Source organism: Corvus brachyrhynchos, unplaced genomic scaffold (assembly GCF_000691975.1).
Source record: "Corvus brachyrhynchos isolate BGI_N302 unplaced genomic scaffold, ASM69197v1 scaffold8, whole genome shotgun sequence".
NCBI classification, from domain to species: domain Eukaryota; kingdom Metazoa; phylum Chordata; class Aves; order Passeriformes; family Corvidae; genus Corvus; species Corvus brachyrhynchos.
The window spans coordinates 228,216-240,181 of record NW_008240031.1 but is presented as its reverse complement, the minus strand read 5'-3'; the positions used below and the strand labels follow the sequence as shown (position 1 = coordinate 240,181).

General features: G+C 37.9%; 1 protein-coding gene across 1 annotated transcript in view; it reads right to left on the bottom strand.

Annotated features, from left to right (window-relative positions):
• The window catches only part of PDE8B (phosphodiesterase 8B), a 41,576-nt gene extending 30,177 nt beyond the window's left edge, over positions 1-11,399 (bottom strand). Inside the window, exons 1-4 of the mRNA XM_008640912.2 lie at positions 11,319-11,399; positions 6,494-6,684; positions 5,105-5,164; positions 3,132-3,189 (exon numbers count right to left, since the gene is read on the bottom strand). Coding sequence (XP_008639134.1) covers positions 3,132-3,189; positions 5,105-5,164; positions 6,494-6,684; positions 11,319-11,345 — 336 coding nt within the window. The 5' untranslated portion in view covers positions 11,346-11,399. The remainder of the gene's footprint in view (positions 1-3,131; positions 3,190-5,104; positions 5,165-6,493; positions 6,685-11,318) is intronic.
• Between the last annotated feature and the right edge of the window lie 567 nt (positions 11,400-11,966).

Here is an 11,966-nt window from a genome sequence, read left to right as displayed (position 1 = left end):
TGCTACAAAAGAATTAAATTCTCTGACTTCAGTTAAAGTTTACTGATCAATCACGTGCACTGACTTTAGTTATCACAGGAAATGCCCTGTGTTGTCACTAGTTCTCACAGCACAGCTGCACACACAGTCCAGAGCAGCATGCAAATGTCCAAAGCAGAGCCTTCAAGAAATCTATGCTTCTGTCCTGGATGAAAAACTCTGTTTTGGGGACCAGTGGCTTAATTCCAAGTTGTGAGCAAAACATAAAAAAAGTAAAATTAAAAACAACTGTTGGCATGGGTCTGTTTCACTCCTTAATGTTAAGATCTTAAAATATTGCTGTAACTTTCACTTCATACACTACAGAATGCATGGGAAAACAAAAGGTACAATATCAAGCTGGCAGAAGCAAAGGAGCAAACAAAGTTTTGTTTTTGTATATCAAACTGCCTGCAAACAAACTTCTCTTCTACAGCAGTGTAGATTTAGATTTTCAGTTTTAGGGTGCTCTTTTAAATAATCAAATACATTTGTGCTAAATTCAAAACAATAAGAACAAATCTATCAATAATATAAAATTTATCAATGATGGCAACCTATTTTATGAAATAGACTTACTAGAATATACTAAGGCTCTTTATAAACTAAATTTTACAGTAGTGTGTTTTACTGAAAAAATTTAACCACTGCTGTTCACCTACAAAACTCTTGGCACAAATCTTTTGCTAAGAATCAAGAATTGCAGCTTATCAAAGTTCTAACTGTGCTCTTAACTGTTGTATAATCTTCTGCAGATGTACAGAATCACTTTCCCTATTGACTGGGACATGAAAATAGCAGGAGACATTTCCTTTTGTAATCTGTGCTTCTAATGTGACACAAGAATAAGAAGATCTCTGAACTCTCAGATATTAGAAGGCAGACAAAACACTTTCTTTACAGAAAGTTTCGTATGTATATAGTAGATTGTGATTTAAGTAATACGTACTCTCAAATTATTTTTTACTTCATTATAATGGGATTCTGCTGTTGTTCTTTATGGAACTTAGTACAAGCCACAAGAGTTATAAGCCAACAGGGATGCATAATTCTTCTTGCTTAGCAATAAAAATTAGGTTTAATATTAAAGACTTCTTTTATTCCAATCCAGAAAGTTTTAATAGTATCTGGTCAATGAGAATCAACATTTGTTTAGGAAAAAAGTTCAAAATACAATACAAGTTTGTAATTCAGTAACTGCAAATGTTAAGATCCCCTGTTTGCTGATTTAAATCATAGCTAAAAATCAGTCAGGAAGCTAAATTGCTTATTCAAATTAGCCCACCCTAAGTAGGCCACCACTATCAGATTTATGAGGCTGAGAGGAAAAAAAAATCAGCATAATTAATGTACTGGATTAGCAACAGCATTAATACACAAACACAAAAGCTGTTAATGATATAGGGGGAAAATCAGAAGATGTAATAAAATATATTCTTGAGAAGAAGGAAGAAAAAACAGAAATAAGTCAGCATAAAGAAAAACTTATGATTTCAGCAGGTATGATTTTCCAAAAATAAATTTCATTTTTGCTGCTGAGGAAGAGACTCCCCACAAATACACCTTTCTCTTTGAAGAAGGGTGTTTTTAAATCTTTGTGTGGTAATGGATTTTGTCCCTACCGATCCCCATCCAAGCAAAAATGATTCCTATGTGCACCCCACAGCAAAAGTAGAAATCTTGACATCAGATGCATTTTAAAGTCTTGAAAATAATTCCAATAGGGAATTATTACATTATGCAAGCTCTCTGATAAATTTGGGACAGCAAGAGAGAGTAGTTACTGCAGCTGTCAGGTGCAAAAAGATTTTTCTTTCCAAGGCAGAGAGCACCACTGAGCCGTGTCTCACAGCTGCACAGTCTCCTCTGACTTTACCCAGTGCTACACCTAGAGTTACAATCTAGCTCACAAAACATATTGCCCTGCATCATGTTCGAATGAAACCCTAGACCTGAGAAGTAATAAAGTTTTCTTTGAAAAATATTAAAGCCAGAGAGAGAGAGAGAGAGGGAGAGAGAGAAACTACACTAATAGAGCACTGGCCTTCTTGGGTTGACCTTTCTCTTAGATTCACCTTTTCCAATTTTTAGAGCATCTAAGTGCTTTAGAAATGCTTTGGCCCCACAATACCCTTGCAGTAGAGGCAAGATCTTATACCTCTTTTTTTGGGAGATGATCTGAAAATGGTAATTCTGGTTCATGTTCTGCTGTGTAAACAAACTTGGGCTGAATGTGAGTTAGCTCAGACACTGGACTCAGTATGAGCATAGGAACATGAGATTTTGGCTGGGTTAATTCCATCTCTTCCCTGATTTTACCTACTATAGTTAATTTTCCTAACTATAAATATATTTAAGAAAGTAAATACAGTTAATTCTAACTCCAGATGTGCTTCTTTTGCTTAAGTACACATCCTTCCCTATGAATGGCTAACTTAAAAAATGCAGCTGGTTTATTTTAGAGTAATGTAACAGTATCCATCCAAAGCCACTCACATAAAGATTAGGAGAGGGTAAGCAACCTAGATTTTCAGAGCTGAGAACTCCTGCCTTTTGGCTCTCTCCTTCAAAACCCTTTGAGAAACAGCGTCAACAGTTATCTTCCCTTCTGCTGCTTGTACAGGAGTGTCTCTAACTCTGTACTAAGAAGAACTGTGCAAACCAACATAACAGACATAATGGGAAAAAAAATTCTTCTTCACACCACGAGCTGGACAGGTTTGTAGTCCCTTTAGAAGAGAAATCCCAGCAGCCTCAGACACACAGGGGGATCTGGGTGATGAGCCAGCATGTTGCAATATTTTAATCAGAGTCTCCCAACATTGTTTTTTAGTGCAGTCATCAACAAAACCCACCCACTACCCAGCCAGACCACATGGAAGTAATCTCAGTACTCCTGCCATTCTGAAAGGACTAGCTACGTCACAGAGTTTCTCATTTCATATGCTTCTGGAACACACTGTTGAAAAGAAAAGTAAATTAACTGCCACTGCTTTCTTAACAATAAATTTCTGACAGAAAAGGATGTATAATTTTCAATTTGAGGAAGTGGAAGTGTCTGTAATTGATGAAGTTACTATGTTTTCTATATTACATAGGCAATTTATACATACCCTATCAAAGCCTGCATCAAGAAGGGGAAGAACAGAAGTCTCTTCTTGGTCAGCAGATCTACAAAACAAAATCACAGAACCACAGAATTATTCAGGTTGGAAAAGACTGTTAAGATCATCTAGTCAAACCTTTAACCCAGAACTGCTAAGCCCACCAGAACCATTTCCAAAGTGCCACATCCACACATCTTTTAAATACTTCCAGGGATGATGATTCCACGCTCCTGAGCAGCCTGTTCCAACGCTTGCAATCCTTTCAGGGAAGAAATTTTTCCTAATGCCCTGTCTAAACCTCTCTTAGCACAAATTAAGGCCATTTCATCTTGTCAGGTCCCTTGCTACTTGGGAGAAAAGACTCACCCCCACCTGGGTATAGCCTCCTTTCAGGTAGTTGTAGAGCGAAACAAGGTCATCCCTGAGCCTCCTTTCCTCCAGGCTAAACACCCTCAGCTTCCTCAGCCACTCCTCATAGGACTTGTCCTCCAGACCCTTCACCAGCTCTGTTGCCCTTCTCTGGACATCATCTCAATGTCCTTTTTGTAATGAGGGCCCAGAGCTGGACACAAGATTTGAAGTGTGGCTTCACCAGTGCCGAGTATGAGGGGAGAATCCCTACCCTGGTCCTGCTGGCCACACTGTTGCTGATCCAGGCCAGGATGCCATTGGCCTTCTTGGCCACCTGGGCACACCCTGGCTCACGTTCAGTCGCTGTCACCAGCACCCCCAGGTCCTTTTCCTGTGGGCAGCTTTGCCGCCACTCTGCCCCAGCCTGTGGCCCGGCCTTGTGACCCAAGAGCAGGACCTGGCACTGGCCCTTGTTGAACCTCACACCATCGGCCTCAGCCCATGATCCAGCCTGTCCAGATCCCTCTGCAGAGCCTTCCTGCCCTCCAGCAGATCAGCACTCCCACCCAGCTTGGTGTCACCTGCAAACTGACCGAGGGTGCACTCAATCCCATTGTCCAGGACATTGAAACAGATATTAAGCAGGGCTGGTACATTGTATGGGCACAGAACACTTGAGGATTAGATGGTATGAATTTGACATAGTTCTCTGACTATAATGAACTCAGTGAGAAGAGTTTTTCCTAAAATACATACGTAAAATCATACTATTACAGAAGTTGGTGCTATAGCCTTCTATTATAGGTATTTGCAGCTTTTATACAGCTTGATAGTTATTCCTACAGCAAACCTGACAGGTCGTCCAGAGAAGTCCTGTATCTCTTTACATACACAGAAGGCAATTGCAAAAAGAAAGTATGAAAAAGATAAAAGACGTTCTGTGATATCCTATGAGAAACAATCTTAAAAAAATGTTATTAAGATAAAGTTAAGTTGCAAAATCTTGTTCAGCAGCAAATCTAGTTGATTTTCAAATCTTGCCAGTAATAGTTCTCCTGCCACTCTATTTCCTAATATTTTAATTGATCTAGGAAATTAATAAAATGACAATGGATTCAGTAGTGTGTAGGAGTTATAACAAGGGTATTTGAAGGTATTTGATAAATATATATTTAAATCAGTAAGAATTCTTCTTAAATGCATGGAGTGTGAATTAGTGAATAAGGGTTTCAGGACAACATTCTGGTGAATTTAGCATCAACAGGATTGAAGTTTTCCCCAGAACCCAGTTCAATAAACAACGTGTTACTTATCTAGTAATTTCCTTTAGAAAGTAATACACAGCTTTCTGGTTTTGGTTTGGATTTTCTTTTTCTCTTAGAAAAAACACATACCTGTTTGATTTTCTTACTATACAACCCGTTCTGAAGGTGACAGTGATAATACTAATCTGCACTAAAGGAAAGTTATAAAACACTCAAATAAAACATAAAACATCACTAGCGCATTTTGGGTGAAAAATACTGCATTTACTCTGTAAGACTTGCTAGTAAGATATAACTGTTCTATGTTAAATTACTGTTCTTACAAAGTAAAATAAAAACCTTTCACAAACCAGTAATACTTACGTGCGTGGAACCACAGCAAGTATTACAGTATGCTCTGATGGCTCTGTGGCACGAATAGACCTGAGGAAACAAAAATTTGTCAGTTACACTGAATGCTTTCTCAATATTGTTCTGAGTACCTTCACTGAAAATATAAATGAAAGTCAGGACTGAAAGACACCACTGAGGCTAGAAAATACGATAGTGCACTGCCAAACCTGCCTATCCCCACTTAGACAAACCATTTTCATTTTGCCACCAGATTTCTCATTTTGCTCTAAGCAGGTAAGAAGGCAAAAGCTCCAAAACCACAGAGTACAAACATCAGCTTTTCAAACCCACTCTCATGACCTAGTGAAGGTTTCCCCTGTGTACTCAGCTTATCTGGGGCAGACTGCCCTGAATTCAAGAGTTGAGAAAGGTCAGTCCATGCAAAGCATTTTCAGTGCCCTTGACTAATTTAAACAAGAATCTCTGCCCCCTCTAATATTTACCACTGTCCTTCTAGACATCACAAAATTTTGTTTACAGGATGGGAAGTACTTTCAAGGCATGCAAGTAAGAAAAGTGGGCATAACAAATTACGAAAGACTATAGTTTATTATATACAGAATAAGCAAAATTTCACCACCCTGCATATTATTGAGAAACCGAAAAAGATATTACCAGCTATCAGAAGAACACCCCATTTGTGTTTTACTGTCTAATCATAGGTTTTTGGACTCATATCACACTGTCCCGAATAAACAATCTTTATGTTCATCTGTTGGTCTTTAGAAGTATGGTAGAAGAACATACATCAGCACAAGTATTTGAGCACTAAATGCCCCTTGTCATAAACGCGGCGAATTTCAGCTCATGGCAGACTAGAAGCACAGTATGGTGCAAAATACATGCTGCAGCTGAAACAGTGTATTTTAGCAAAGAATTCCAATACTATGCACTCATAATCTTAATGCACCTTAGACACAACCATGTGGACTGGAAGTGTGATGAAAACCTTTGTGAAGAACTGGCAGTGCCTGACCTTGTGGACAAACACATTCCTTTGAAGTCTGCAGCTTCAGATTTTGCTGCAGCAGTAAGCCAGGAAAGATGCAGCACAGACAGCAAGGAATAATTTCACAACAGCTTTGGCTTATGCTCTGATAGAAGCCCCTATGACCTAGAGACAATTCTACAATTCAACTTTGGCATAGTGTAGTTTTCATATCGTTATTCTCTTACAGATGTATGCAAACCTCCTGGCCTCAGTCCCCAAACTTCCATTTTACTACAATTTTAGGTGTTCATTTTTTGTTTGTTGTTTTTATCTTCTTTTCCCCCCTATTTTTTCTTTTAAAATTAGGAGGTTTGGTTTTGTACAATGTATTCTGCAGCTTAAGAGAAGCGTAAGGTCCTTTAGGTTACCTGCAGATATCTTCTGCATCAAAATATTTGGAGTTCCTGTGATCTATAACAATTATTTCCTGATGCTTATCCAGGAAACATTCAAGCGCTGACTCTGGAGTCCAGGCAACGTGGCACCTGTATCCCGCTCTGTCACAAGCCCACCAGAAGCCATTGCTTTGGTTGTCTTCTTTTGCAAAGACCAGCAAAACCTGCAGGGGATGGAAAACAGCAGCACCACATTAAACACATAAAGTAGTCCTCTGCATGGTGCAAGTCTTAACAAACACTTCTGCCCTGTAGAAGATTGAGTCTGCTTTGAAGTGGGAAGCTTGAACCACAGGTTGTAAAACAGCCAATGCGGTAGTACCTCTTTCTTAATGGATAAACTGGTCATCAATAGATAATCAATAGTTACCTGTTTTAAACAAGGACTGATATTTAGGACAAAACCAACTTGCCACATGATGATTTTTTCCTCCCTCCTGTTCCAATTCAATCAGCAACCAGCTGGAGTGTTCAAATATCATTGCCACTCTCATCAGGCCATCCGAGCCGCACACACTTTTGATTGTAATGAACTGTCTGAAATGCAACTGCCTTAGTTATCCCTTATCATCCCTGAAGACATGGGCAAGCAATTAACACAGTTTTATTTGTTCTTTCTCCTTTAATGCAAAAAATATGGCATTAACCAATATTACTTCAAAGCCAAAAAGAGCAACACACAAGCAGGTATGTACAGGATGGAGTATGGAGGAAAAATATTCAAATACGAGAATTTTTTACCCAATAAATTGTCCCAAATTGTCCCTAAGCATATGAAGTAGTTTAGACAATTTCAACTGAACACTTAAGGAACTGCTCACACAAGGTAGGAAGTGTACTGAGGCACTAATCTAAAGATCAAGGAGATGCTGTAGGAAGCCTGTTTGCAAGCTGGCATAGAGAAGAGAGGCTGAAAACAGCTGTATTTCTGTGCTTCTCATGTAAAACAAAGTGTTTTTCAGAGAGAATAAATTTTTCTTCCTAGCCCTACAGTGCACACATTATCAGCGTCCAATTTATTCATACCAGTCGTGCAGACATTTCCCATTACAACTGCACATATTTACCATGGCTACTGATAACTAACCATGCTACCCTATGTGTCAGATATAGAAAAGGGCTCATTTATTGCCAATATGCTGTGAAAAAGAAGGCATCAAAAAGTCAAAAGTTTATCCACAGCTATTAAAATTGCACAAAAAGTCAGCACCCAGAGACTAGTTATGTATAAAGCAAAATCCTGTTCATTTCACAAATAAAAGTCATCCCCTGACTTTACTGAAGCAATCTGTTTAAGAAAAATATGCAAAATTTGCTCCAAATGCCTGTAGGAAAGGTCAATAACCTTTATCTGTCTTGCTTTATGCAGCTGGAGTGTCAGCACATGAATTTCAACACCATCAGTCTAGAAGCTAGAAAAGGTGACAGTAGCCTTCCTCTTGTCTTTAGTTGTCTGTATTGTTGACTTCTAAGCAATAAAAAAATCAATCATTGTTACTGTGACAGGACAACCAGAGTTTTATTAAACAATGGAAGAAAATGATACACTCAGAATTTCTGTAAATATTAAGAATGTAAAAGTTTCAATTTATTGGAAGGTTTTTGATTGCCATTATCAATAAGGAGATTTGGTTTACTGGCACTTAACACCCAAGATAACTGTTGTCACTCCTCCTAATCGCTGATTTTTTTCCCAGCCATCAGTGTGTTGGAAAGCAGTGATGTGGCCAAGCTGCAGATTTTGCTGATTCCTGATTCAAGTCCCTGCTCTGATACAATTTTCTGTTTGGTTCCAACTGCCATTAGTTTTATGTTGTTCTTAGTCTGCAACATTGTGGGGAAAGAAAATTTGAGGAGGTTGGGGGCGGCTCATTTTTTGATCTCTTCCTTCTCTAGCACTCCCAGTTTGGAAACAAAGGATGGCAAAATGCAATCCTTTACCAGCTGTGAAATAACAGAGATTAATTAAACCATCCAATCTCTCACTAGTAGCTAATTATCAGTGTGCAAATCCTTCTGAGAATATTAACTTTGAAAGTTGTTTTAAAGTATTAATACTATGCTTTCTCATTAACATTTGTATGAAGCTTACTATAAATCATCAAAACATAACGTAACTACAAGTACATTTGAAGAATGCTGTCGAAGTCAAGATAAAAATATAACAATCCGTATAAACAACATGATCAAGGAAATGCTTAAATTCAATATGTGTTCCTTGGCAAAAAACTGCCAAATGTAGTTGTTCTTTTGCTGCATAGTATACCGATGTTACTGTAAAAAGATAATTTTACTCAATGTTGCCTAGTCTGGGAACACCATGGACTTTCTCTGTAGAGGCCTTTACAATTTTGGTGATGTACTGAAATTTTTACCCTCTTTCTAAGTATTTGCTTCACACAACCATTGCACATCTTGTTCCCAGTTCATTATACAAATACAGAAAATGGACAGAAATTTGCTTTAAAGAGTTTGAAAAACAAGAAGAAATACCAGCTGAGGACACACAGGCTACCAAATGGAAAAAGAAAATTACAGCAGCTTAAGAAGTTACTTATTATTTTCAAATCATCATATCCCAGCAAGAGACTTTCAAGGTGGAAAATACATAGTATCTCTGAATAAATTTACAGAGGGGCTGCTGTTATATTGGTATGAAGGAACAGTGAAATGCTGTGCATCATCGTGCTTCATTTGCAGCTCATCGGGGAAAATCACAGTGTCAACACTGTGGAAGAGATGATGGCAGATAAATGTCCTAAAAGGTGAGAAAATGCAGCATTTGAATAGGAACACACCCAAACATTTATGAGCAAACATTTCTGCAAGAGGATCCAACACCTTTTTTATGTGCACTAATTGTTTATAAAAACCACCGATCTCCTGTGTCCCCTGGAGGAACCACATTTTCACGTACTTTCAGCACGGTCATTTCTGAGGTCTTGAAATCAAACCATTCCTATTTGCAAGACTTGGCACAAAATTTAGGCAACTGTGCAAGCTGTATATGGGATGTTTGGAGAGTTGGAGTAGGCTGGTTTGCTTTGGACTCTTCCCTTTGTCTCTTAAGGCCAGGAGCACCTGGGTCACAATTCTGTACAAAATAAACCAGATTTTTCCTCTGACATATATGGTCATAAAGTCCAATGGGGAATCTATTAAATGGTTTATGGCAGGTCACAGGCACAAGTAAGGTCACTTCTCAGACAAAAAATGTGTGCCATTTTGAGGTTGGCACAGGTGTCCCATAACCGCCTAAAACACACCAGCAATAAAATGGACTTCACTAAGAAAAGCCCCAGTAGCAATTGTTTTAACAAACTGAACTTTCTCTCAGACAATTGTAAACATGATTAATCATCCACAAATAGACATTTAAAATGTGATATTCAGTAGCTGTTTGCACTGCACAGAGAAACACATAATTGTATTGTCAAGATGGAATAAAAGATTAGCACACCATTTTTTAAATGCGTGGCTGTGTGCAATACTTGCCAAATTATCTGAGGTAATGTGGCTTGTTCCACAAACAAATGAGGTGGGTTTACATAAAGTGTTTTACTTTACTGTAAGTAAGTTAATTTATGGCAACATCTTGAAGGAAAATTCTTCAGTTAATGATTTTCCTTAATAATTTCTGCTTAAGACAGATTCTTTTCGTACACAGATTCTCATTTGTGCAATGTAAGGACAAAATAACATCCCCATCTGAAAAGACACCAAGAAGAATGTCAGTTTTTAAAAACAACAAAAATCCAACTTTCCCTTGGGCAAATCCAATTTCTAGAAAGTAATATCCTGACCAAAGCACTGAGAGTATTTGTAGTTGTTAAATATCTGCTTGATAATCTTTCTGAAGATGAACATGACTTAAAATCATTTTTCCGTGAAGAGTTCCACAATTATGTGTTGAAATTCCCTGCAAAACCAAAGACTGTTCTACTGCTGAAGCCACTGCCCCACAGTCTTATTGCAGTATCAACAAGTAATTTCATCAGATTGAGTCATCATTAAGACTGAATGTAATGACATAAAAATGTAAAGCCTTATGATGCATTTCTTCCACACATAGGTTTTTCACACAGAGGGTGACTGGTGACTAAATGTCTCTGTAATTTACAGAATTAAGTGACCCATAAATTAATTCAGATTAATTACGTATCACTAAAACAATGTTAAAGGCTAAATTTATTTCATTTCCTATAATCTGAGAGTTTCAACATCCATTATAAGCTAAAAAAAAACCCACTTGGGATCTGATACTGTCACAGGAACAAAATCTACAGAAAAAGAAGCAGGTATGGATAAGAGCTGTTGCTCCTTAAGCTGAAGTTCAACCTATCTTGCTGGAGGTCGTGTGATTTCTTGGACTGGTGGTCTGTAGAACATAGTTCTCTGTCCTGTTACAGTTCTCTGTCCTGTTGTGCAAAATCCAGCAAAACTGAACACGTACGTAAGCTTCATGAAGCTCTCTGCTTTGGTATATCAAAATGGAACAGTTTTTAATATCCATAGGGGCAGCTCTTTCCCCAGTTAATGCACATACACACACTCCTACTGGCAGGACAGATAAAAGGAATTAGGGGATGTTAATGGAAATCTAAATGTCTTGTTTACCGAGTCAATTTACTTGTAGATCTCTTCTCAAGCAATCAGATACACAAAATGTACATTATCCATCTCACAGTCCTTGTACAAGTGAAATTAAAATATTATACTTAACTATAGAGGTTGAACCTTAATTTCTTCACCTGTTAACACTGAATTGGCTCTATCAGAAACTGAAGGAGCATCTTACCTGAATTGGGTGTTGTGTCAGTCTCATGGGCCCAACTTGTACTTCTGTAGTTGAAGCCTGCTAAAGAAGAGTAATACAGATTTTTTTTTTAGTCTGGTTCTTAATGAGATAGCATTTTACACACAAGAATTAAAGATCAAACAGAACCACAAAGGATGCTAAAAGGCACAGTGGCATATGACTAGCAGCCTAACTTGGTTGTTTTGAAGTGTATCTTACATGGTCATATTTACCAAATTTGTATATTTGTTTTACTTGCCTGTAAGTTAAAAATTGTAGGGTTTTAAATAAGGAAGCAAGAAACACACATTTCCTTTTCCCTCCTTCCCCAGCCTTGGTTACATAGAAGGATTGTTTTTGCTGAAGGCTACAGAAAGCTATTTATCTCTGGCCAAAAGTTATTCATTTGAATGTAGTACAGAATTTTTATTAAGGTCTTGTGACATATCCTAAATGATAATGTTTTAATGGTATTGATTAGGAAAGAAGTGACTTTTCAGAAAAGGGAACTTGTTTGGGTTGCAGATTTAAAGTTGTTTCCCAGAACCAGAGTCTTTAATTTTCAGGTAAAAATATCACTACCATGTGAGCTGTGACATTTTCAGAAGACATGAGAGCACATCATAATTTAAACCTACTGCAAGAAAG